The 26,896-nt window shown below is 53.3% G+C and overlaps 1 protein-coding gene across 3 annotated transcripts; it reads right to left on the bottom strand.

Annotated features, from left to right (window-relative positions):
* Positions 1–939: 939 nt before the first annotated feature.
* MASP1 (MBL associated serine protease 1) lies at positions 940–26,426 on the bottom strand. 3 transcript variants are annotated; one of them, XM_074834557.1, is made up of 11 exons: positions 26,215–26,426; positions 24,138–24,363; positions 15,651–15,828; positions 15,255–15,386; positions 14,558–14,754; positions 14,094–14,241; positions 13,467–13,585; positions 12,528–12,606; positions 7,867–8,004; positions 6,760–6,834; positions 940–2,261 (listed from the first exon to the last, which is right to left on the bottom strand). In XM_074834557.1, the coding sequence occupies exons 1-11, from the start codon at positions 26,217–26,219 to the stop codon at positions 1,366–1,368; spliced, it is 2,193 nt and encodes a 730-aa protein (XP_074690658.1). In that variant the 5' UTR covers positions 26,220–26,426; the 3' UTR covers positions 940–1,365. The 3 variants fall into 3 exon arrangements, with proteins under 3 accessions (XP_074690658.1, XP_074690659.1, XP_074690661.1); XM_074834558.1 differs by lacking the exons at positions 940–2,261; positions 6,760–6,834; positions 7,867–8,004 and adding an exon at positions 10,698–10,906 and having other exon boundaries at positions 26,215–26,301; XM_074834560.1 differs by lacking the exons at positions 940–2,261; positions 6,760–6,834; positions 7,867–8,004 and adding an exon at positions 11,855–11,954 and having other exon boundaries at positions 26,215–26,301.
* Between the last annotated feature and the right edge of the window lie 470 nt (positions 26,427–26,896).

Here is a 26,896-nt window from a genome sequence, read left to right as displayed (position 1 = left end):
GGAGGTGGAGAACAGGCCCAAAGGAGGCTACAGGCATGCAGAGAGGACAGCAGGCAATTTTTGCATGTCACTTACAGTTATAGGAGGGCTTTGCTGGCAAGTGAAGGAGATGATGTCCCCACTGAAGGAAGGTAAGCTCACCTGACCTTGTTCCTTGGTAAGAGCTTCCTTGTCTGCATGGGCCATGGGGGAAGGCTGGGGAAATATGAATAATTCTGGTGTGTTAGGTGAGTTGGGGTCAGTCTAGGATGACTTGGGCACCTGTAGTAGGCCAGAAGAGCCATGAACAAACACTGAACACCATCAATAACCTGTAAATCAGCCAAATCAATGGCCTTAAAAGTAGTTTAAAAGAGACTAGGTTCTTGCAAGAATGAATGCACTGCCATGCAGGACTACGCAGGCCCCTAAAGAAGAGGTGAAACCCCAAGGAAGGGCATTTTATCTGAAATGATTCTGATGAAAATACGTATTGCTTAGGTACAGCAGATGTGATGTTATCTTGTGTGCTGGAAAACTTCCCTTGGGAGGTCTGCTGTGGCTGGAAACCATTCCAAGAGTTAGTCTAGGGGGAGGACTGGAGAGGGCTTGAAGTGATGGAGGGTTGAAGAAGTTTTGGTGGCTGGAGGTGAGTGTGACACTGAGTCCAAACCTCGCTCCCTGTCGTTGTGTCCTCTGTGGGGCACCCGTTCCACATGGTGGGGTGAGGGTAGCCCATTTGGCTTCGTGTTATCTTGGCAGCCATTAGCTTTCCAGCCATGGCTGAAGTTTAGGGCTAATGTGGGTGCATCCTCACATCCCCAGGGTCAAATGGACATCACCTGAGATGCCATTAGGCAGGGACATTTGCTTGCAAATAAAAATAATAGCAAATCCCCAGGGGTCTCTCACTATTCCTTGCACAGGAGAGGTGTTCCACAGTGTAGGGGGCCTGTGAGGTCCAGGTCTGCCCAGCTGGGTTTCCTGCGCTGTCTGTAGCCTCTGTAGCTCCTGCAGTTGCGTTGTCTGATGGGAAGATCTGGCCGGAGAGCCCTGGGGGTGGGAGCAATTCTCTGTGTACAGCCCAAAGCTTTGGTGGCACAGATCCTTGGGACTGTGGGTGAGGTTTCAAGATGGGCAGCACAAGCTGAGGATGCTGGCTGAGATCTTGCCTTTCGCTTCCTTCCCCCAGCTCCCTAGCAAGCATTTTCTAAGAGCGCAAGCAAAGGGATGCAGGAGCAAGCGAAACAAATGACGTGTAGGGCTGGCAAAGGTCTGGTGTGCGCTGAGCATCGTGGCTACTGCTTGCGAAAGACCAGAATCTGGAGCACATTAAACAACAACAACAACAAGAAAGGGAGGTGCGGCAGCAGGCTGCTTAGTCACTCATCTCTCCAGCTCTGGGTCCAGAAATGTCCACCTCTCTGAGGAGCCTGTTTTCTTCTCCACCCAGTCCACATAGTTGGAGACTTTGGTGTACACACCGTATACCTGCTTGCTGCCGCATTCCTCTGGGCCACCCCATGAGACCAGCCCTTGGGCGACCCACCTCCGGGTTCCCGGGTCCTGAATGACGAAGGCTCCCCCGCTGTCTCCCAAGCAAGTGTCCTTCCCACCTTCGTAGTAGCCAGCGCAGAACATATTCTCCGTCACGCTGTAGTTCCCCGACCGTGACTCGTAGCTGGTCTTGCACTCTGCGTGCAGCACCACTGGCAGTTTGACGTACTGCAGGATGTCGGACAGTGTCCTCATGCCCGAGCTGATGATCTCATCCACTGTGATGTTGGGGTTGGAGATACCCCAGCCAGCCACCAGCCCCAGCGTGTTGGGGTGAGGCCCCTCCAGCTCGTGCTCAAACTGGGGCAGGCAGACAGGCATGACGTAGTTCCCCATGGTCACCTTCTCCTTCAGCTTGACCAGAGCGATGTCGTGGTTATAGTTCTGGATGTCAAACTCCTCATGGAGGATGATCCTCTCCACTGTTCTGTTGACGGCCTCCATCTTGTTCCTCACATCATGAAGGGCCAGGTAGACAGTGACATGCTCCTTGGAGACAGGGATGACAGTCTTGTCTCGCCGCTGGGAGCGGAGCACGTGGGCAGCCGTCAGCACCCAGGAGTCTGAGAGCAGGGCCCCACTGCCAAACCATTTGTCATTGGGCACCCGGGACATGTCCTCCACCACAATCAGGGCCTGCCAGGGGAAGAAACCAGGCTCTGCATTTCGCCCACCAATGATGCGCTTGATGATCCCAGGCAGAGGACGAGCTGGCCGGCCACACACTGGGGACAAAAAGGACCAACAGTTACTCCCAGCACTTATCTAGGGAACAAATGAAATGGGTCATCCCTGTAGATTATGCCACATGGCTGGTTATCTTCAAACTTTTTTTTCCATAGAGGGCAACTCTTCTTCTTTTCTCAGTGGATAAAGCCCATCCTCCCTGATATGTTTACTTTCTCCTGGCAGAGTGTGCTTCAGAGCTTGGAGCAGGCTGTGGATTACACCCCGTCCCCTACGCTAACAGGTCTTTGGAGGTATGTCTGGGAAAGGAACGCATCTGTCCTTCTGAAGGGTTTTGCTTCCTAAAAGCAGCCCCACTTCCTTTTGTGTCTTCCTTGCCTGGTGGAACCATTTCTGGTGGCAGTGGTTTGCCCTTCTGGAAAACGGGCAGTCTATTGCTCTTCCATGAGCGTGGTGGGGTGACCTTTTTCAGCCCTTATGAAGCTAGTCATGGACAAAGAGACCAGTCTGAAGCCTGCATGTGTTGTCCAGTTTCTTCTGTGAAGCATGAGCCACCCTATGTTTTGCTAAACCTGAGGGTTAAACATGAAACCAGGAGACTTCAGTGCTAGTGCTGCCTCAGTCACCAGTCTGCTACATGACTTTGGGCTCTTTCCCTCTCTCTGGTGACTGAGCAATACTTTTGGAACACAGGGCATGTTTCTTCACTCACAGCCCCAGGACAATTGGTCCAGCTCTCCAAGAGTCAAAAATAGCCATATCAAGCCCTCTGGATGTCCCATGCTTTCCATGGCCGTGGACAATGAGACATAGATTAGAGAACTGTCTTATCTATGGGTCAGTAGAACCTGTTGGTTTCCAGGATTTGGGGCCCCTTTCCCCAGGTTCCCATGGGAACCTCAGTCTTGGCAATTGGTCCCACATGGCACACTAGGAGTCCCAAGAGAGGATCTCAGGCAGCTGTCCCAGGAGGTACTGCTAAGCTTGTGGCATAATCTACCTGCAATGATGAATGCACATTGCTCAGCACCATCCATCATTGCACCTTTGCGGCCTAAATACCTTTACTCTAGGACAAAGAGTCCAAACTCCCCTTGCATCACCTGGAGTGTGGCTGTGTGCCTCCCATGGTTATGGCAGCTTGTCCAGAACAGGCCATTCTTCTGCTGGCAATGAGACAGGACTCAAACCAAGTTGAGCCACTAGACCCCATGATGGACCAAGGAAGGAAGCATCTTCAGAGCCAGAAGCTGCCTGCTCCTGCTGTCCTGGTTCTGCAGGAGTCCATCATGGGTTTGGTCACGGGCAGTCAAGGCCCAGTTAGTCCCAAAAATTTGCTCAAAAAAAGTAGTCTCTCAGCTGCCTTCTCCTTTCTTACCCTTGCTATATGCTGTGAAAGGAGGATGTGAATTCTCTTGGCAATGAGACCATGGACTCTCTAGGCACACTTCTGGCTATCAGCCCAGGAGGGTCTCAGGCTCAAAGAGTCTCCACTGAGCTTGGGAAGGGTCAAGCTCTTGGTACCTGTCAGAACAGAGCTGCAGCACATGTGGCACTTTCATGAATGGAGGTGGAGAGCCCTTGATGAAAAGGGTAGGTTTGTGCCATGGTGCCTTGTGCTGGACCTCTACTCCAGAGAGGCTGGAGGATTTACCCTGCAAATAACAGGCTCATCTGATGTAAAGAGTGAGCTGTTGCCCACTGCGCATGAATATGGACAGTCAGAATTGTGTATAGCAACTATGGGGCCATGGAGGCTTTCATCCAGGGCTAGCTATCCCAAAGCTGTACCAGATCTCCTGACACTGAAGTCAGGCATGGATTCAGCAAAACATGCAAGCCAGGGTGGGACTTCAAGTGCTCTAGTATCAGACTTTAGTCTTGGTTTACATCTATGTGATATGTGCTCCAGATGGGTACCATGGTGCTACCAGATTCCTTAGGGAAGGGCAAGTGGAAGGATCCTTCTGCTATCTTGAAGACCTGGCAGATGCCATGATTTCTGTCAAGCCTGAATTGCAGTAAAACAGGGCTGTGACTTAAAGGGTTGTTGTATAGTTGAGCTGGTAGGTGGGACAAGGAGATGGCTTGAGGGCCAGCCTGCACTTTGCAATTCCTCACTTTGCAGTTCAGTTTCTGGAGTTATTTGGCTGGATCCACACCACTTCAGAAGCAGAAAGGCCAAGTGAGTAATCCTGCAGCCTCACCATGCCCCATGAGCTTGCTCAGCCCTTCTCAGACCATTCAGCCACTTGTCCAGCTCCTGCTCAGTGTGCCAAGAAACCCAGGGGAACACCAGTGGGAGGACTGGAGCCTGACATCAGCCCGGCCTCACCCTTCGCTCTGAGACCTGTCACAAGGTCTGTGGTCTCACAGCCATGGCATTTTCCCTCCTGGAGGAGCTGTGGCTGGAGAAGCCTCGTCCATGGGCTTTACTCCTGCATCTCAAGCCCTCACCACAATTCTGGCAGCCAAACCAACATCCCTTTTCGCAGCTCCTCAACAGACCCAGAATTAATGTCTGAAGAGCCCTGATGTGCAGCCTGGTTTGCTTCCAGGAGCTTTATCCAGGTTCTATGACACAGCATGAGGAAGAGGAGGGACTCAGCATGCTGAAGGTGGCTCTGAGAGGGTTGGACAGGGTGGGCAGGGACAATCTTGCCCCTGGAGAGTTTAAGCCTTGGAACATGGTTGGTGCTGATGCAAGTTGCTTGGGGGTGCTGATGTCACTGGGAGGTTGTGGGAGCTGATTTGGGCTTGCCCTTCTACAGCTGGAGGAGTCCTGAATCGCAGCACCTCAGGTGCTGGTCTCATCCCTCCAAGTCTGCCAGGGGAACACACATCTGCTGTGGAAAGTGCCAGGACTCTGCCCTGATGCTCATTGTGCTGTGAGGGGAGGATGCAAAGCCTCACAGAAAGAGGGTCTGACTCCCCACAGTGATGGGATCGGGGCTGAGAGTCAGCCTTGCAACCAGGGCAGGAGCACCAGGAGCTGCTAGGGTGGATTTGTTGTGGCTGGGGTCTGCTGCTAGGAAAACTGTGACTCCGGCAGGGAGCGATCATGGTGAGTGTCTCTGTGTGTGCTCTGCTCCCTTTCCTTTCCCAGTGCTGCAAGAAATGGAAAACGTGCTCAGGCAAATAATTCCTGCATCCCAGTCCAGCCCAGCTGGTCTGCTGCACTGAAGCTGACGGCTGTCCCAGGGAGATGGTTTTAGAGGAAGCACATCCAGCCAAATATTTATTCTATTAAATTACATATTAAAAACGCTGACCGGGCTGCAAATGCTCCCACTAATGACAGAGGCAGGCGCGGAGTGGCCTGGAAGAGGAGTTTCTATTGATGGGGAGGTGGCGTGAGACACAGGGGAAGATCTGAAGAGCAGCTGGCCAGCTGCTGCCTGCAGATCCTGATCTCAGGAGCGTCACCCTCTCTCTGGGATTTTCCATTTTCCTGAAGTCTCTCTGACTTCTGTCACTAATCAGGAGGTCTGGAAATGGCCCATGAAAGCAGCTATGGCCCCAAAAGATGTCCCCATATGCTCCCAGCTCAAATTAGTTCAGGCTGAAACATCAAGGAGAGATGCAGGGAGCAGCCACCGCAACATGAGCAGCCACAGCCCTGGTCTTGGAGCTCCATGGGATGCAGGGAACCTCAGGGGGTCCCTCCTCCGGCCTTGCAGTCACTCAGCATGTCTAGAAAGCAGATACCCTCCCTGGGGCTAGGCCAGCTCCTGAATCCTGGGGTGGTTGCAGCTGCAGTTGCTGCATGGGAGCTGGATCCCTGCACCTCTCTGGAGACCCATCCCTGCACGTCCGACCACAAGCGCACCCGGGGCTGCCTCCAGCCCCACTGCCTGGCAGCCAGACCTGGCCCCACGCTTGGCTATGGCCAGCCAACATCCCAGGGATTTCTGTTTAATCCTGAGTGGGCGCCTGGCCTGGAAACTTGCTGGCTGCAAACATTTCTGCCACTGCTCAAAGGCTTGGGACTTTTCCTTCCCTATGAAGCCTCTGGGTTTTTCTGCAAGGCTTGGAGAGGTGCTAATTGTTCTTGCATGTGGACACACTGCTAATGGGAGCTGACAGCCAGTGGCGATGGGCAGGTAATGCTCTGCCGTTGGCTGGAGCCATCTCTGGTGATGCTGGGGGCTGAACTTGGCCAGTGGGGTCTGCCCTGGGGCTGTTGGTTTCCTTGTCTGCTGGAGCGGGGAGCTCTGACAGCAGGGATGGCTGTGACCCCACTGCTGCTCTGTTCTGCCAGGGGGACATGCCCTCATCACTGCTTCCCAGTGCCACCACTGCACCCTGACCGTCTGGGCCAGCTGGGATAGCAGGAGGCCTCTGTCCCCATCACCCTCACGGGCATATATTGCAGCAGTTGGTTACATATACCCAAGGCGTATGGCATTGTCATCAGGGAGCAGGGTCCCTGCCTAGGGAAGCATCAGGTCAGATCAGGCATGGAGGCATCCCTCTTCCCGCACGTTCCTGCTCTGCACCCCTTGCTGTGGGAACCAGCTGCCCCAGCACTCATACCTGGTCGGCAGGATGGCAGCTTGGTCCCCAGCTCCTCGCTCCTCCATACCCCTGATGCATCACAGGTGTACGTGGCTGGAAGAGAGCAAAGCATTAGCTGGGCTGTGGCCCTGGCGTGAGGGGGTGTCTTTTGCAGCGAGGAGATGTTTCCCAGCTGTCAGAACCTTTTGAACCCTTTTCCAGAGCAGGAGGTGACCTCCCTTTTACACTCTCTGGGCTCCGTTCCCTGGGGGGCCCTGGAAGCTCTGCCCCCATGCAGGGGACATGCCACCATCCTCGGTTTCATTGCCTTGAGTTGTCTGGAGAGCTGTGCTGTGCCCTCAGCCTCGGCTGGCAGCTGCTGCCCCATTAATGTTTCCAGTGACTGTTCCACTAATGCATGCGGGATGCTGTGACCAGATGCATGGGGCCAGAGGGTGTGCAGGGGGATATGAGCAGGGAGACAGGAATGTGAGGAAATCCTTCGGCTTTGCTCACTGTCGGAGGAGGAGGAAGAAGGGCTTGGGGTGTGTGCACACTTTTCTGCTGCCCAGAGCTGGGTCTGAAGGGTGCAGAGACCTATGGTGCTTGGCAAAGCACCTTGTGGTGTCTCTGTGGTTGTGGACCAGGGGGATAAGGGGGAAACTCATTCTGCCATGATCACCCTGCTATCTGTTCAGCTTTGACTACGCTGAACATTTGGGTGCTGGGATGGGGAGCCTTGTGGAGCCCTTTCTAAGGCTGCTGGACCTGGTGTTCTCTCCAGCAGCAGCTCCTTTCACAGAGACAGGGAAAATTTCATGTGCTACAGAGAGCAGATGGCAGGGCGAGAAGGCAGAGCGCAGAACAACAACCACACTGCTCTGCCGAGGCTGTGAAACACTCAGGCAAAGCACCAGGCAGCGCTAACTCCATCCTACCTTGTTGTGGAGCAGGATGCAGCCAGTCTGACAATCAAGGCAGTGCAGATGCAGGGTACAATGTGTGCAGGCTACATCCATAGCCTGCTGCTCGCAGAGCATGCCGGAGCGGTCACGGCAAGCTCCCCTCACTTGCAAATGCACATGCACATGGCCACACACCCACCCGCACTATGCCATGGGGACGTGGCCAGGCCCCACTGCTCACCGGTGCTGTTGGGGGCCATGTGGTAGTAGGGGTGCTGGCAGTGGTACTGGATGGCTGCTCGATAGGTGGTCAGGTTGTTCCTGGAGGAGAAGGTGACAAAGCCGTGCTCCAGCTCCAGCGGCGCTTTGCAGTCAGCAACTGAAAGCCAACACAGAAGGGGGTTGAGCCCTGTGCTGTTTCTTGGGGTGTCCAGCCAGCCAGTGGGCAGGTAGTGCTGGGCTTTGGTATGTGACAGTGCTCCTATGGGGTAGAGTGAGGGCCTGTATAGTCCTGTATCCCCTTTCTCTAGGGCACTGCAGGGGGCACAGCCTGACAGGGGCCCAGATGGCAGCAGGAAGCTGTCCCCAGGCAGGGAAGCCTGTCCCCATGAAATCCCATGATGGCCACCCTGCAAAAAACAGGGCATGCGGGCAGCACTGCTGAACACAAGCAGCATGGCTCACCCATGGGCTGTACGGCCGATACCACTCATGCTGGTGGAGACCCCAGTCCTGGGAGCCCCTCCTGTGCACTTCATTTAGTGTGAGATCTCTCTGCTATGCCTTTGAGAGAGGAAGAAACCTGCTCTGGCAGGTGAGATCCGTTGAGAGATGGTCCCAGAGTATGTCTTTGCATCCTTTAGGAGTGGGCAGTGATTCACTAACCTACGCCATGCATCAGGGTGCTCCTCCATGCATAAGGCTTTGCTGAGTGTATGGTCCCATCCCTCTTGCTCTGGGTCTTGCTCACCAAGCAGTGCTGATAAGCATTTACAAATCAGGCTGAGCAACCCTAGGTCCTGGCTGTCCTGCGATGACAGGAGATGGGGGACACTGAGAGCGTGCTTGGCTGGTCTGCAGGCAGGGGGAAGGCAGAGGTGGGTGAGATCCCACCTGCTCCATCTCCCAGGACATGGGCAGGTTTGGCTCTGCTTCACCCATCCCTGGTGTGGGCTCAGGGTCTGGTGGCAGGAGAAGGACTTCCAGGGTGCCATTGCCCTTTCCCATGGCCTGTCCATGGTCTCCTTTCTTCCCCACATCCGTCACAGTGCCCTGCCCAGCCTCTCCTCCCCATCTTGTTCCCCAAATTGGGCTTGTGCCACCCACCCCAGGTCGGACCCCAGGCTGCAAGGTGGTTCCTCCGCCAAGGTCGAGTCATCTCGTGAGAGCTGCATCTCCCTGCTGTGTGGGCAGTTCACAGCACACTTAGATGGTGCTGTGCAGCCTCCCCCTGCCCGGTTCCGGGGAAACCTGCCCCAGGGGAGGGTAGGAAACAGGGTCTGATCCTGCCAGGAAATACAGTGCTTTGGAGCTGGGTTCTGCCATGTTTAAGATCAGGGGTTGAGTAGGGGATAGGTGACTTTGCAGAAAGCAGGTCCTTTGGATTGGAGATGATGTGAGCAATGTGGGTCTTCATGTGCTCCACGATGGGACGGGTGGAAGGACAGGAGTCCTAACTCCTCACGCAGTGATCAAGGCTAACAAAGAGAGAATTCACTAGAAGCAATAGCTGGCACCAGGGACATGTACTGATGCTCAGGGTTACCTCCCTGCTTGGGTGACAAAAGCCTGGTTTATGACAAAATGCTGCAGCTCACTTTTCACCAGGGTCCCCTCCACCTCCCCCCTGAGGACAACAGGTGATGGATGGGAGAGGAGTGTGGGTGCAGGCAGGTTGGATGGAGGCTCTGGGTACCTGTGCCTTGCAGAGGGGCAGAGGAGGAGACACAGACCCCTCTCACCAGCCCTGGGGTCTCCGGCTGGCCTGAGCTTTCCTGCTCTCTTCCTATGGTGCTTGGGTACACAGTGCTCCTGCACAGTGCCAGCAACTGTGGGACTTTTATAAGGCACCGGGGGATGCTGGGGCTTGCAGGAACGAGGGAATGGATGTTGGGGGACCAGCCTGGCTTGCACATCTGCTTTGGGGTTGTTTATGGTTACATCCACTGGCCTTCACAGCCTGTCCCCTCCCTGTGTGTCCCCCAGGCCTGGGGCAGGCTTCATGCCTAGAGAACAGGCTCTTGCACAGAGTTGTTGCCCCATCAGTGTCCCAGGTCCTGCTGAAAGGGTGAGGGGAGGGTGTTTGTGCTGTGAGCCATTCCAGACTTTTGCCTTGGGAAAGGGGCCATTTAGCATCTCCATCTTTATAGGACCAGAAGTGGACTGAGCTACCCTCCTCCTCTCCCAGACTCTGTTCCACATCTCAGCATCCTCTCAGTGAAGCCTCCAATGCCTTGAGGAGTCCAGGGTGCATGCCCTGGGCTCTTGGGGACATGAATGGGGCCAGACACCAGGCTCTGACCTCCTTCAGCTGCAATCAACATGAGGCCAGCCCGTCCTCACCTCCGCTGGGCCAGCAGTGGGGAGCAAAGGGGAGGTGGAGGAGCATTCATGTCTCTGTGCTGGTGCCAGGGCTTGGTGCCTGCAGGAAAGGGCTGGTGATGCCAACCCATCCGCCAGGCCTCCTTGCCCAGTGGGTGTGAAAGGCACCAGGACTCTCAGAGAGAGGAGAAGAAGGAGTGTTTCTTATTTGTGACGCTGGGCCAGGGAGGAAGGGCAGCGGGAGGCTGAATCCAAACAAACAAACAAACAAACAGGCGGCCATGCCGCGCTCCTTGCGCAACTGCTGGCTTGGAGCGGGAGCTGAGCCAGGCTGAGGCATCCGAGCGGAGAGGGAGGGATGCGGAGGACGTGCCGGGAGCTGGCAGCATCTCATGGTCCCCGGGCAGCGGTGCCGGGGTTGGGCAGGCACCCTTCCCGTGGGGTGGTGTGGCAGCGGGAAAGGGGGGCTTGTCTCCAAATTTCCTTCCCCCTTCTTGAGACGGATTTAAGAAAGCACCAGGCGCAGGGGGGTTAAGAGTGCCATGCCAGTTAGACAAGCCACGGAAATGGATTTGGCAGCTGGGTCAGGGGCAAAGGCGACCTGCCCTGGGTACCGGACAGATCAGAGAGGGGCATCGAGACAGGCTGCCCGTCGGGGCGGCGCGGCCGGCGCCAGCCTCACGCGGCCACTTGCTCCGAGCCGGCTCTTCCCTCTGTCTGGTTGTCGGCTCTATCTGCAGCTGCACCGAAAGCAGAGGGGAAGGAGGAGAGCAGAGAGAGAAAGCCCAATTAGTAGATGAGCAGAGAGAGGCATGCAGGAAACCCAGCCCCCTAAACACCAGAAATCGTTAATGAGCACCCGGCGAGCCGTGCCAGGGTGCTGCGGATGCCGGCGGAGCCATAGCCGTGCTGGGGACCCGCGTGCTCTGCTTGGCCGGGGCGACCTGGGGACAGTGGCTGGGAGAAGCCGTCACGGGTTTGTGTTTAGACTCGCCAGGCCACGGAGCTGGATTTTATCCGCCTTGGCTGAGAAGTTTTCTATTTTCTGCACTGCCTTCTAAAACCATTTTTGCTTGTGCCCTGCCTCTCCCAGACATCCCAGGGAGGTGGGAGGCATTGCAGTTTGGAGGCCTGAATTGCCCATTTAGGGGCTTCTTGGCTTTCCAGAAAAAGTCTTAGAAATTTAGTGTAGTGAGTCATATCACACAAGAAGGGATCAGTTCCAGCCTGGCTGGAATAATGCAGGTAATCATTTCAATTTTCTCAAAAAAATAATACTTTTTGGGGTTAAAAATATTTACGTAGATTTTTTGTTCTTTTTTTCTACACAATGCCAATCTTTATCTGATAACTGTTCAAGCTGGATAAAATCAATGGGAGACTGGTAGTGAGAATTGTAGGAGTGGGGAATTCCTTTGGTAGGACAGAGGCATCGCTGACCCCACACTTTTTAAGGAGCCCTTTCAGATATGGATCTATTTAACAGGTCTGGGACCCTCCCAATTTCCATTTTGAGTGAGAAAATGTGCATTAAAACTCCAGAAATACTCTTCTATGTTAAGATCCACAATATCATTAAAAGAAAAAAGATCTGCCCAGATGAGGAAAGCCTGGATCCCAACATCCCTTGAGAGTATCTTGTCTTGCCTCTCCTGGAAGGTCTTGGGACATTTCTGGGCATGTTTGCTGCTTTGCAGCAGACTGAGCAGCAGTGAGAGCCTCCCCAAGGGCTGAGGGTGTTTGGGGGAAAGGGGGAAGGTGTTATCTGGTACATCTCCCAAGCCTAAGCTGAGAGAGGAGCTGGATTAGATAAAAGAAGAGATGATGCAAATAGTCACCTGCCCTTTCAAATGTCATTTCCTTTCTTCTCCCCTTTTCTCTTGTTTTAAGGCTTGTAAATATTTGGGCAACTTTTCTTTCCCTCTCCACTTAGCTGAGCAGTGCCCAGTTTAGGCTAGTATGTGGGACCTCTCTAATGTCTTGGGTCTCAGTAGCCTCCATTGGGAAGGAAATTTGGACCAGGAACTAGATTATCCCAAATTGTCCCAGATTCATCCAACAGAGCCAGCTTTCAAGAGCCAGGCTTGCTCTTTCTTTGACAGGGAGACAGCAAAGCGGCTTGCAAATCAAGTTATATGAGTAATCTAAATAAAAGCATCAACCTCCTGCTTGTGGCATTTGGAGCGAGCCCCGTTATGTTATCCAAGAATGAGCCAAAGGAGCTTTGCAGAGTTACGTAGCCTCTCTGGCTGGGTTTGTGTCTCTGAGTAAGGAATTCCACTCTGGCAGGGCAGCTCTCTTTAGCATTAAATGATTTCAGCAGGAAAAAGACATTGGCAGGGTGGGGAAGGGTGTCCTTACTTTTACAGATAGGGATCTTGTTACTCCATGTCCCATCCTTTAGACACTCGATCTGGAAGGAGTCGCTTTCCAGGTTATCCTGCGCAGAAGATGCCAGCAAAAAAACCACCGTCAATGTACAATGCAAGGAAATTAATCTCTCCATAAAAAGTAATTTTTTTTGGTGATTTAGTCAAGATATATCCAGGCCCCCCTGGAAGAGGACTTTTCTAGCTGAAAATTGCAATAAAATCATAATGAAAAACTTGAAGAAGAGTTTTCTTGCCAGCAACTCAGCAGCATGCTGAATGCAAAAGAACCAGAGTAATTTATTCCTGTTCTAGGTGCTGGGATGGGTAACGAGGCAGCTCTGCATGAAGGATGAGTCTGGGAGATCAGAGAAATGCCCAGCTCCATGTCGGAAGTCAAAGCAGGCTACTGGTTTGGAGGGAAGACAGCCACCCCATGAGTCACCCGCGCTCCCTGTGGTTCTCAGCTGTTTCCCAGAAAGGGCCTGCCAAAATCCTGGCCCCCTTGACTTGCCGAAGCTGTCCCAAAGTCCCAGAGGACCTCCTGGTCTGTGGAGGCTGGCCTCCGCAGGGCTGCCTGGGAAGCTGAGCCAGCACCCACCAAGGTGGGGAGCAGGCAGAGCCCTGGCAGCTCCCCCAGGTCTTTTGCTGACTTTTTCTCTGGCAGAGGTGCCAAGCCTGGCCTCCTGTGAGCTGGCCAGATCTGGAGGGATGCTGAGAGGGTGGCTCAGGAAAGTGCCGTCTCCTTTCTTCCTTTGCATCTTTGGAAAGGAAGGCTGGTGCCTCTCAGAGGAGGCTTTTTCCTTGCCCCTGGGAAGTGGGTAAGGATGGTGTGTGTGTTGTGTTCACTCTCCCAGAGATGCAATGGCTCTGGGAGGAAGGATCCCCCCTTTCCTACCCAGGTGCCCAGCTCCACACTGTCATAACATACCTTCAGTACTTTGTACCCGGTGTTGCAGCTGATGACAACCTGGTCTTTGAAGGTGTACTTGGCTTGGGAAGGCTCAATTTTCCCATTGATCGGTGGTTGCACCAGTGGGCATGGGTTTCCTTTGAATAAAAAGCAAACAAAGCAAAACAAAACTCAGCTGAATAAATGGAGGATATTTAGAGTTCCAGCTCTGCCACCCAGCACCATGTAGCAGAATCTGAACATCCCTGCCTTGCTCTTGCTATTAGCCTACACAGGCATGGCTCAGCCAGGCTCTTCTCCTAGAAGGAGTGGAGGGTCCAGGTCTTTTCTCCAGTCTGTAATACCCTGGGTTTGGGCATTACAAAGCTGGGAGCTAATAACAGTAGCTTGTGCAATTATCCTTCCCAAAATGTCTTTGCTTTGCAATGTGGGCTTGTTTCAGGGCCCATCTGGTGTAGGGAAAAAAAGCACCCTTTGAAGGGAGGGCTCTGTGTTATTTTATTCTTCTTTTCTCGTGATTTCTGGAACAGACCCTTTCTGGAGACAGGATCATGGACCACCAAACTCATGGTCTCCACCTGCAGGGTTTATAAAGCCCTTCCCATTGCCCAAGCCCAGCAAACAGAGGAAAGCAGCAGGAGTTACCAATTGCTGTGTATGACAGCTTCCAGCCCCTGTTCTCTCCTGAGTTGTCACTGTGGAAGAGGATCTGCACGCTGTTGGTTTGGGTTTCAATGCGTCCTGGGGACTTCTCTCCACAGAAGGGGCCAAATTCCCTATGGGCAGCTTTGATCTGCCAATGCAAAGAAGAATGGGGGGTTTGAGGGGGATCTTTGAGGATCACTTCACCCTGAGACTAAAGGATGGGGCTGCAGTGGGGTCAGCGGGGCTTAAGCACCATGTGTTGGGGGGATGTGAACTGAAAGAGGGTCACTATTGGTTGAGAGGGTCAAAATCAGACATGGTAAGAGACATGGGGTCAATTGAGCACAGGGCTCCTGCTGGCCTCATCACCACTTTTTAGACTGGGGAAATTTTGGTCCAATCACCAGGACACCAGGAAAACAACAGGAGAGCAGGACAGGAGGAGTGTGCAGAACCCTGCTCACCTTGATGTAGTCATAAGGACAGGTCACCTCGGGGTGGTCTTCCACGTCAAAGCTGTCCTCGAAGCTCAGGGTGATGAAGAAACCCTCCTCCAGCTCAATGCGGTACAGGCAGTCCGAGCTCTTGGGGTAGGGGCTGGGGAAGTCGGCGCTGGCAACCACCCCACTCCTCTGGGTGTAGAGGTTGTCGCTGCACTCCACTGAAACACAGCCATGGCTCTCTCAAGACCCTGCCAGTCACATCCCAGCCCTGACCACTCTCAGGAGACCTCCCTGTAGAGTGGGATCTGCTGGGTGGTCCATGGACCCCAAATATGGGTCCATGCAAGGAGAACCTCACACAGCCAACCTTCAAATATGTCTGTGGTATAGAGGGTCCTGGGCTGAGAGCTAATCCCAGATAATCTACGTGATGCAGATTCAGAACAGAGACTAAACCTTTTCATTCCTCTAACCTGAGGAGGTCTATAGGGCTTAGCTGAGGAGCATAGCCCATGGGATAAACCACATCTTCCCTCACAAAAGGGCTGCAGGCCTTGGGTGCTCTCCAGTCCCAGGCTATTGGTTTGTAGGGGAAGAGGTACCTCATCCCTCCTGGCAGCGAGAGAGGGCAGTTTTGCCTATGTTTGGTAGGTCTGTTGCCTGCTCAGGGACCCCTCTGTGTGACCGTTCCCATGTCTGAGCTCTGCCTGGGTGGTACCTTTGCAGGTCCTGTTGTCAGAGTGGAGGATGTAGCCGAACCTGCAGGAGCAGTAGTACCCGCCGATGTAGTTATGGCAGTAGTGGTCACACGCCAGCTCCTCGTCACTTTTCTCCAGGCACTCGTCCACATCTAGGATGGAGATAACAAGGAAAGGAGGTCACCCTGTAGTCCCCCATGCATCACTCCTCGTGGGGACATTTGTCACAGCACTGAGAAATTAGTTGTCCCACATGGTGGGTCACACGAGCACCCAGCAAGTCCTGTATGGCCCAAGGGCTGCACACAAGGACTTCTCTTGTTAGGGTCCCCAGGGCTGACCTGGGATGATGTGATCCTAGCAAATCTGTTATGCTGCCTTAGCATGCTGGTCCTGCAGGCTTAACTGCTGCTTACCCACGGCAGTGTAATGGGCGTCGAAACCAGTGAAGCGTTCCTCATTGGAGAAGTCAGACCTGAATGTGAGTCCCATGTAGGGTCCCGGGGACAGGATCACTTGCTGCCCAGGAGCCTGCTCTGTGTCTGTTGTCTCCCTGCCACAGAAGGTTGCCAGCTCCTGGTCCTCAGCTTCAATCTGTTAGCAGAAAGAGTGGGTGAGTGCTCAGCAGGGCTTGGGACTGGGTCCCTGGGCTCTGCTGACCACTTGGAAAATGCAGGAGCTTGACAGGTCCCTGGGGTGCTCCCCAGTGCTGGTCACCTCTGAATTTTCTCTGCATGGGGCTGTAGGTGTCTGTGAGCCCAGAGAGCCCATGGTGCTTTCCTGGGGGAGGTCAGGCCGGGCTTGGAGTCATGCTCTGCACCCAAGAGTTCAGGTCTCTGCCTGCACTTGCCCAGCCTGTCTCCTGCCAGGGCTCAGCAGTGTCTCCGTGGGGCAGGCTGCCTGCCTGGCAGCCTTTCATGGCCACAGCCTAAGGATGCAGCTCTGCACCCCTGGGTGCCCCATCCTGCTCAGTCCTGTACTGCCTTGGCCCTAAAAATCAATTTCCAGCTATTTCTGCTGCATTCGCTTCACCTTCTGCAGCCAAGCATGACCCTGGGGATGCTCAGAGCATGGCAGGTCTGACTCCCACTGCTCCGTCTCTCTGAGATGCCATTACTGCAGTAAAGCAATTAAAAGTTTCCTGCAAAATGAACACAGGGACTCAGGTCTGCCTGCTCCTGCCTGTGGTCACCCTCTGAAGTAGATGCTGAGAGAGCAGGTAGCATCCAGGATGTAGGGAGGAGCTGGGGAGTATACGGGGAGGATGCAGGGAAGGAGCCTTTCTGGAAGGTGGGGTGAGGACGTGGGCAGGCAGTGCAGAAGAAGAGTTGTGAAAATCAGCCCCAAGCCATGTTGTTCCCACTCAGAGCTGTCGGTATCTGAAATGCTCCCCCTTGCCTCCTCCCTCAGCCCAAACACTGATCTGGGTGGCAGCATCAACATGAGGGCTGTGCTGCTGGGAGGGCACTGGGACCCCAGAGGAGCCCCTGCCCACTACGTTTGCATCAGCTCAAAGCAGCAGCTATAATTTGGATGGTGTTTCTGTCCCCTGGGCTGTCTTGGACAAGCTCGGTCCTGTATCCGCCACCCAGGGTCCCTGTCTGGTTCCAGACCTGCAGTACCAGGCACTGTTTGGACTCAGAGCCACATGCTCAGAGGGCTACAGGAGGGAACCAACTGGCCAATGTGCCTTGTCATCTCAGCATGCTTGCTAGCCTTTATGTGCATTCCTTTAAAGCACAGCCATGCCCATGCCTTCAAGCAGTGATACCTGTGAAAAACCCTGTGGTTTTCCCTGGAAACACCCCCCCTTCCTTTTTCCTCACTGTTTTCCCCAGGACCATTTCATCATTGACCCCATCTCCTGCAAATCCCACCCTCAGCCCCTGTCTTGACCACAACCTCTCCCAGCTCCTTCCCAGCACCCTGCATGCTTTCCCCCAGGAGATTTGAATATGAATAACCCCTCGGCTGAGGAATGCGATGAATACCACCATGCCAGCTCCCACTGCTCATGCCAAGCCAATGCTATTGAGGCTGTGATGAAGTGTGCAGCCCCCCAGCCCATGCCTGGGGAAAACAGTCGCCTGCTCGGGGACCCATGGGGTCCCGGAGGTGTTGCAATGCTGTCCCCATCTTGCGTGGCCTCAGCGAGACAAGACCCTCCTCTGGCTGCATCCCCCTCTCTTGGAGACCCTCGGGATGCACTGGCCGGGGAGGGTCTGGGGCTGAAAGGGAAATTTCCCAGGGCTGAACAAGCAGGCGGAAACTCGCTCACACCAGGGAAAGCCAACATGGAAATGGCAACTCAGCATGCCTTGACATTGCCTCCAGATATTTTCCATCCTCTCATACAAGCTGGAGCTGGCCAGAAAAGAGAGAGACTTTCCGATGATAAATTTTGAGAATTTGGAGAAAAAACACGCACCCCACGTTGGGACAAAAACCCAATTGAATTTTATTTTTTTTATGGAACAGCGTTCTGTAAGAAAAAAAAGGAAAACAAGTAATTTGGGATCCATCTGGTTTCAATCCCTTTGAAATATACTGTGGTGTTTTAGAATCTCTTTTAAATCTGAAAGAAAGATTGTTTTGAAATTAAATAGTGTTTCAGACTGAAAAACGGGAGCACCATCACCAAACGCGAAGGAAAACCGCATTTCGGCTGCAACACACAGCCTTGGGTGCGTGAGCGTGTGACATGCAGCCTTTTCTGCAGAAACTTCTTTTTCTTAAGGAAAGCTGTGGGAAGGAGCAATTTTCAGCTCCTCCATGTGAGTCTGGTGGCTGTCACCTCTGCAGGGACACACAAGCCACTGTGTGAGCTCCCATCCCTCTCCTCCAGCCCCGGCTGGTGCAGGACCCGCAGCACAGCATCACTGGAGTGTGGAAAAACCTCCGAGTGCCTCATGTCTTGGCCTGAGGATGCTCCTGCCATGGGGCCAGCCCCAACACTACTCCCAGCATCCCTGGGTACAGCCCTGGAGCAGCAGGATGAGGCCCGGGAGAGCTGTGCTCCCCTCGCCGAAGGTATCCATGGCCCCTTATCTGTGACGGGTCCCATGCCCCGAGCCACAGGGAGCAGAGACAGCCCTCCAGCAGTAAACTAAACAGAGAGGTCATCATCCCTGGTTAATATTTGCTGCTTCTGCTGAGGACTGTATACTTTTTCATAGATCATTTACATCCAGCGAGCAGGCTGGTAATTAAATCCTGGTTGTTTGTTTGGAGTTTCTCCCTCTCGGGTCACGATGTCGACGTTTTCACTAGAGAAGATGTGTCCCTGAGGGAAATATCAATTGCTGCAGAGAAATTCCCTATAAAAATACGCTGAAAGAATCCTCCTTTGAAAAGTAAAATATAGCGACACTCTCGTGCCTTAAATTTACCCTTGCCACTGCCTCCTGCCGTCTTCCCTGTTTCTCCTTGCCTCTTCATTCCCTTGTTAAGATTTCTGCCCATCTGGATGGAGGCAGATGGGTGTCCCTCCCCAGCTGTGGCTCTGTCCTCCTGCATTTTGGCTTGGGCTGTGGCTAAGAGAAGGGGTGACCTAAGCTGTGTGGCCTCTCTCTGCCCTATATTGATTTCCCCCTTTGGGGAAGGAGGCAGGAGCTGGGGTGCTCTAGTTTGGCAGCAAAGAAATGCTGCCCCAGGAAATGGGCTGCTGGGGATGCTGGGGCAGCGATGCTCTGGAGATGCCTTCTGCAGCAGGCGGGTTAACAAAACGCCACAAACACCAAGGAAAATTTGGCCCGGCGTTTCAGTGTCTGCCGCTGGAGAGAAGCAGGCAGCCGGCAATACGGAAACACAGCCACCATCCCCCCCTCTCCAGCCCTCCAGGAATGCACTAATTGGACTGATGAAGGCCAAACATACCACTTGTAATATATATAAATGGCTCATTAGGCAGAGGAATCGCAGTGCTGGGCTGAAGACACTGGGAACATGACATGGGGAGGAGACGCTCAGAGACCAGGAAGGGCATGAAACAGCTCCTGCCGAGCCGCCTTGCAGTTAGAGTGCACACAAGAATGCAACACCCAGATGAACAGGGGTTTTCTGCAAAATGACTGATGCTGCTGCTGCTGACTGTTGCAAATGAGGCAGGGGTGGGACAGCCCCAGCAGGAACCTCCATCTAGGTCTCCTGGAGATCCTCTCCCCACCATGCATGCATCTTCTCTCCAATATATGTTAAGGGTCCTTTCATGTGCAAACGTGCACCTGAATTTCCACAGGAACATATATGGTTGCTGTGCTGTGGGGGAAAGGGGAGGATGGATGGTTTCCCCTGCTGTGGATTTGGCTTGGTGTCTGGCGACCGTCCCCTCCTGTGGGTTGCTGAACCTACATGCCCTATTTCTGGGCCAGGCTTGTTCCCTGGAGGGGCTGGGGGTGCAACGAGAGCCTAGGCAGGATGCTGGGATGCTGAGGGAGATGCTGGCATGCTCCCATGCCTGATCCTCCTCCTTCCCCTGCACAGCGGGTGACTGTGATCCCCAGTGGTGCAGGGAGTGGCCAGTGCCACCATACTCCTCTGCTCAGAGCCAACAGGATGGGAAAGACGAGCAGCAAAGCCCTGGGCCCTCCTCTCCTCCCAGCTGCCTCCCGGGATTTGAAGTGGTCCTCTTAGGATGCCACACCCCTGGGGGAACAGATTATGCCCCCCCCCCCCGCTGAGGCCAGCTGATAGCACCAAGAGGATGCTCCTCTCCTGACCCCTAAGTTCATGTCAAGCTTTGATTTGTGCTTTTTCCCCCTCCTTTGAGCAGAGGAAGATGTAAATGGGTCCCATGCACCCTTCCCACAGCCCAGGCTGGGCATGCGCTGCCTTGAATGCAACATCGAGCTCCTTCCCTGGCCCTGTATGACCCCTGACAGCGCTGCATCGAGCACCGAGGGTGTCCCTGGGCACTGTGCCACCGAGTGCTCAGCATGGCGCAGCATGCAGCCCTGCCCCGTGCGAGTCACCCGTGGCAGGGGATGGCACACTGCGAGCCCAGGACGCTGCGTGCAAAGCCGATCTGCTATGCACCCTAAACACCCTGCCAAACTGTGGGGGCATGGCTCCATCACATCACAAATCTTTCATAATCCCCCTCCGTGAGCGCTGCTTCCCAGGGTGGTGGCACTAGCTGATGCTCTGCCTGGAGCTCTGCCTCCCCAGCTTGGCCCATACCCCTGTTTTCCCCTCACCAGGGCCGGCAAAAACTGCCTCCTGTGCTCAGTTGGGCCCCAGCCACTCTCCAGTAAATTTATTTGCAGCCACTGGTTTTTGACCGAGATGCCTGGCCAGCTCCTGGGCATGCACACAGGGGGTCAGTAGGAGTCCTGCCTCGGTAGGCACCCAATGGCACAGATCCTTCCTGGGGACATGGGTGTGAATAGCAGCTGCAGAAATGCCTCCCAAGTGGGCAGAAGTCTGAACTCAACACCAAGAGGTGCATCCAAGGGAGACTTGGGTTGTGTCAGGGGACATGGAACTCACTGGACCCACAAAATGTCCCTCTGCTCTCCTGCCCCCATGCACAGATGGAGAGATCCATCACAGATGGCCCCCGGGTTTGAAGGAGTTGAAGGGAAAACTCTGTGGTATGTGCTGAAACCTGCCAGGTCTCAAGCATGTGCCATCCTGAATCAGGACTCAGTGGTAGGGATTGGGGTGAAGAGAGGTAACTCCATGAGGACTGTGAGCCAGCAAGGACTTGCCATGGGCTGACGGGGGGGAAATCCTCTCACCACAGACCCTATCTTCAATCAAGGGGCTGGTCCCAAGCTGTCTGCCAAGCCCTCAGGGGCTGATTTCATTCCAGGACTTGACTGAGCAATGTGCAAAACCTCATGGTCAGGACCATAGCTTCAGATCTCCCTAATAAGCGTGGGGATTTACTCACGAAGGCCCCTCAGAAGTCAGGATTTCATCTCCCGTCTTGGGCCCTCTGCTGGGATTTCATCTCCCATGTCCCTGCCTCTGTGTGCTCCCCAGGACACTAGTCAGGTCACTTAACCTGATTTCCTGGCCATGGCTGTGGCTTTTGGGGTGCCCCAGGCCAGTGCTGGAGACATGTGCAAAAGTGCTCAGTGCTGGGTGACCCAAGAAGTGATCCAAGAAATGAGGAACCCCCAAATCAGCGATGAGATGGGCAGAGCCTGCCGAGGAACATGGCACAGGGCAGGAGCCAAAAGCCCAGCATGGATGGCTGCTGCTTCCCCATCCCCCTGGACCTGGCAGGTGGCTGAGGGTGGCCACCCAAAACCCAGGGAGAGGCTGTCTCCAGCACACCAGGGCCCGGAGCTCAGCTTCCCGAGGCAGCGTGTGGCTGGTGTTTCCTACCTGCATGGGGCTTCTTCAGGTGGGTATTTTGGGGGTGGTTGTTCCTCCCTTTCCTCCTGGCTCACTTCCTTATTGAAGTACCACTCCCACACTCTGCCATTCCCCTTTGCACAAACAAGCCTCCTGGCCTGCGAGCATTTCTTTAGGAGCCACGTTCTTTTTCTATATATACACACATGCATGCATATATGTGTATATATATATAAATAAACAGCTATTGTTTTAATTAGCCATTGTTTCAGAGCTCTGGAAACTGCTCCCTTCTGAAGACCACCCCGAAGGCAGAGATCTGCGTGGGTTTACAGCTCGGCTCGCCCTGAGCTTGCCACTCAGGATGATTTTCTACACTGCTCAAGAGCTTGGGTGTGTGGGCAGCCAAGGAGGTAGGGAAAGCAAAGGCCAGGGCATGGCGGCTGTCTGCCTGTCCTGAGCTGGGTCCCCACCTTGCATCAAGGCTGTTCAGCCCCCGTTTCGACCTCCTTCTTATATCAGTCAGGATGATGAAGACCCTGATGGAGAGCCCGGTCAGACCCATGGTCAGAACAAAGAAGAAGGTGTTTCTTCATACACACACAGAGGCATATAATTATATATTTAACCTGTGCAACTCTCTGCCACAGAATGCTGCAGAGATTAAAGTCACCCATGAGTTCAGAAAGCAGTGGTACAGGTTCATGGATGGGGAATCCATTGATCTCCATTAAATGCAGAGATACCACTTGTGGCTTTCTCAGCATCTTCACTGGGACTGGCAGAATATTACAGAGAAGCACCTATATATGTTGGGTCTACAATTATATTCTATAGCCATGCACTGTTGGCCTCTGTCAATGAGCAGGCTGATGCTGTTTTATGTCATGTGCTGATGCAGACAGAGGTTGGACACACAGACCCAAGGAGGAAAATAGCCATGGAATTATTTGCTGCTCTCCTTAATGTTTTCTAAGCTGGTGGTTTAGCAGTATCAAGATTGCACCCCTACCCAGCAGAGTAGCCTATGGACCTCATGTAATCCATCAATTTTCATGACTTTTCAAATGTAATTCTGTGGTGGAGTCTCTGCAAGCTGAGTTACAGCCCCAAGCAAATTTATACAGCTGAGATCTAAATCCCTGTGAAAAATACCGCCTTCTTATGGAAATCCAGGGGCAGGGAGAGCTATGGTGCCAAGTTGGCACCACGGCCAAATAACAGGGAGCCTTATGAAAAAGGAAAAATGAGCAGGGGGTGAAGGGTGGGAGGAGGGGTAAAGCTTGGAATGGGGAAAGTTTCCAAGAAATCCGCTCCTTGAGCTTATTGGGTTTTTAAAGCAATATATCTCTATATATGTCCCTGGTCCTTGTGCTTGGAGAAGATCCAGGAGAAGCAGAAAGAACTAATCAAACCTCAATGAGGGCTGTTAGTAGCAGAATGAGTGCCAGCACAAAGGGGAAATTAAAGCAGCGAACAACAGATCCTAGAGGAAAAAAAACCACAAAGGTTTGATTTGTTTTCTTAGGGTAAGAATAAAATAATAATTTCAATTAGTTGGCAACTAGCACCAGGGCTGAGTTCTGTGGTTCCAGACCTGGGTGCAACCTCTACCTGCCTTTGTGTGGAGGGGAGGGGTGAGGCTTGTGCTGGGCAATGGGGTAAGGCATGTTCAGCCAGGCAAAGCTAGAAAGCACCTGCTTGCTTCTGCTTGTCTGCTAGAAAGCACCAAATCTGACCAAGTTCAAAGATATGGAGAACCCAGCTTGTTCTGGATGTGGAGAGTCCTGCTCGGAGAGACCTGTGGTGCAAGAGGCAAAGATGCTCCGTGGCACTGCAATGTGTGGCCCACCACAGTTTCTGATGGGTTACTGCCCAGCAGTGAAGCAGATTGAAATCTTTTGTGTTTCTGGCCATGACAGCTCCCTTGGGAACTTCCATAGCTTGTTTGTGCTCCAGGTATTAGCCAGCAGCAGCCCCAAAATTTGTATCTCAGCAGTGAAATGGGTTTTCATTGAACCCAAGGGAGCCTTTGGGTCTGTGCCCTGCAGCTTGCGGGAGGCTCTGCTTTGCAGACCCCAAATTGCAGCCTCAAGCTCAGGTCTAACTTTTCCCTTTTGTTTCCTTGGGGTCTGGAAGGGTGTTCCAACAGCCTGCAAGCCACGGCCAGGGATCCAGGCTGGCTGCAAGGTGCAAGGTGCACCCAGGGCCATGGCTTGGCAAAGGGTGACTAACTTAGAGGTCCTCCTTGCATGTGGCTGGCATCAGAGTGACACAGGCTGGGGGTTTAGCCACAGGGGTTTCATCAGCCCACAGGTGTGTAAATCCCATTGGGTCCAATGAGAATTAGGTGCCCAAATACTTTCAGAAATCTGGTCCTCTGTGGGTAAGCTCTGAATCTGGTGTCCCACTCACTGTTAGTCCAATGGATGTTGTCAGTTTACCTGTGCTCTCCCTGTCTTCCACTGGACTGACAACTCCTGTGCCCAATAAACGGGGAAAACCAGCTTGTTCCCAGATTTTCCAGCACTACTTTCTCTCAGCTGGCCAAACAGATCTGCTGTCTACCCCACCATCTGCCCCGTGGTAACATAGCTCACCTTCACATAGTCGTATTCACAGAGGTAGGATGACTCCAAGTCAAAATGCATGAAGTACAGCTTGATTTTAAACCCGTCAGGCACAGAGATGTTCCACGTCACTTCTGAGTCGCTGGGATAGGAATCTGGGAAGTTGGGAGACTGGATCTCCCCAAACATGTCTGTCAGCTCGATGGCATCCGCCACACAGAGCAGCAAGGCACAAAAGGACCAGGTCAGGGGGTACCTGGAAAACACATGTGAGGAGATGAAATGAAACTCTGGCAATGCCAAAACCTGTTGAAGGCTCAGTCTTCTTTCCCAAGTGGGTTGTGTAAGGTCACACACTCAAAACAGCTGAGAGGAGGTGCAGCACTGTGTCACCATGAGCAACACCCCCACAAAGCCGAGGTGAGGGTGGGAGCTGGACGCGACTCCCAGGAGGCGAAAGCCCCTCTGAAAGGTGGGTGATGCAGGTGCCACGCGCGATGCAAAAGGCACCTCCACAGCTCCCAGCCAGCTCCGGGTGCCATCAGGAGCTTGGTGTTTCTCATGCTTCTGGGAGCAGCAGCTGCTGGCAACACATCCTTTAACTAATGGGGCTCTGATGGGCAAATCTTCATTTAACGGAAGAATAAACATAAGGGTGCTTAATAAAATAATGACTCTTTCTAAATCGGTTTAATGAAAGCATCATGGCAATAACTGCTAAGTATCGTTATTATTATTACTGCTTAGCCTCATCCTGCCAAATTGCGATCATTGACTCTCAACAAACAGCACACATCTTTGCAGCTGGGCAAGGATGGACCGGGGCCCCAGCAGTGTAACCCAGCATGTTACTCTCCTCTATTTTCTGGTTCTCTTATCTTCTTATCAAACCCAGCTTTTAAAAACTCTCAGCCTGAAGAGTTTGTCCCAACTTGTTACCAACTTCTCTGTCCCAGAGAAGGACAGAGAGGACAGGTAAATCAGTGGCAGTCCAGCTGACCTCACACCAGCCTCGAGCTCCATTTGAGCATGAAAGTGAGCATAAACTGAGTATTTCTCTGTGCAAGGGGAGAACGCTGCCTGTGCTGGAAGTGCAAACACAAAAGCCTGTGCCATTGCATGGGACCCTGAAAGAGGAGCAGAGCTCAGGCTTTTTAGGTCCATTGAAGTGCACAAAGGAAAAGAAACATTCAGGAAGTTAGAGCCATTAGAGGCAAAAATTTCCACTTTCTAAAATAGGTACTAAGGCCTGGCAAAGGCTTGTAGGTGTGTATTACAGGTGCTGGAACTATTCACATGTACACATACACCCGATTTCAAAATCAGGGCTTGATTTAGGTATGCTAGTGAGGAAACTAAGCTATATAAGTGGATTATTTTCAACCTGTCTCTGTTCTTTCAAAACCAGCACAGTAGATTTCTGGGTCTCGTTTGTGTAGTGCCATCACTTCTCCCAGCTCTTCATTACAAAGCAAAGTTAATGGGAGCTGAGAAATTTGGATCGATTTTTCTTTCAAGCAGAGTGAGGTTGAACATGCCTTTTTCTGACAGTTTGTCTGAAACCACAAAAATGTGTGAAGGGAAAATCTGTTTCTCCTCTGGTCAGAACACATGCATAGGGCTGGATGCTCAGCTGGTGTAAATGGGCATCACCTCCTCAACTTGAACAGGCCGTTTGCCGCTGCAACTCTGTTTTCCCTTTAAACAGAGGAGGCAAAACAACATCAAACTTCTTTCCCATGCCAGAAAAGTCTTAACCTCACATAGAAGTGACAAACGACCGTGGCGTGCACAGAAACCTGAAGGCTGTGCAGCACGTCCAGCCTCACTCGCACCTTTCGCCCATGGACCATGGCAGAGCGGTACGCCCTGGCTGCGCACCCGTCACCCGAGGCTCCCCTCGGCTCTGCCGGGATGCCGGCATGCGAGCTGGGCTGCAGCACGAAGCTGAGGCATGAGCAACGCCTCATCCACTGGCGGATGGGGAAACCGAAGCCACGGTCATCAGCGGGGAAACCTTCCTCAGTGGGATGGCCCCCCTGCTCGGCCGTGCCCCAAGACCACAGCCTGCGGGACCCGGGGGTCAGCCCGGTGGGGAGTTACTCACCTCATTTTGCTGCCGGGAGGGTTTGCCGGTGGGTTTGGTGTGGAGGATTGCTGGCTGGTTTGCGGGGGACTGCTTTGCCTCCTTCCAAATGCTCCGCTGTCCGCCTTATCTCTGTCCGGAGATTTGTGAGCGTGTGTGCGCCTATGTGTGTGTGCGTCTGGAGTTGTCTGGCATTTTCCATGCAGGTCACGCCTTCCCCTGCCTGCAACCGTTCCCCACATCCCCACAGGCACGCAGGCAGACCTGCCCGCATTGGAACCGTCCTCCCCGCCGCCGCCGCTCCCGCCTCTCCCGCCGCGGGGCTGCCCGTGCGCTCCAGCAAAAGCCGCGGCATTCAGCGGAGTTTTTGTCTTCCCTAATCTCCAGAGTTTTGTGTGTGTGTGTGTGTGTGTGCCCATGCACATTGTGTTTTCTGTCTTTTTTTTTTTTTCCTTCCCCCCCCCCCTACAGCCAGCTTTGCCAGATGGCTAAAATTTGCCTCTCAATAGAGTTTTTGCTCCAGCAAAAACAGAAGGCAAGAACGTGTGAAAAAAAACCAAAACCAAAAACCTGTGCGGGGATAAATAACTTTAGTAGTGGTGCTGCAGCTGGGATCGGTGCTCCGGACTTGCTTTCGGCTTCTCTGCTCAGTGTCATGCAGTGTTTGAGACGGGAATCTGGTTTCCAAGAAACTTTTGAGTTG

The sequence above is a fragment of the Strix aluco genome, chromosome 9, assembly GCF_031877795.1.
Source record: "Strix aluco isolate bStrAlu1 chromosome 9, bStrAlu1.hap1, whole genome shotgun sequence".
NCBI lineage: Eukaryota > Metazoa > Chordata > Aves > Strigiformes > Strigidae > Strix > Strix aluco.
The sequence above is the reverse complement of the archived record's forward strand: the minus strand, read 5'-3'. Positions and strand labels throughout refer to the sequence as shown.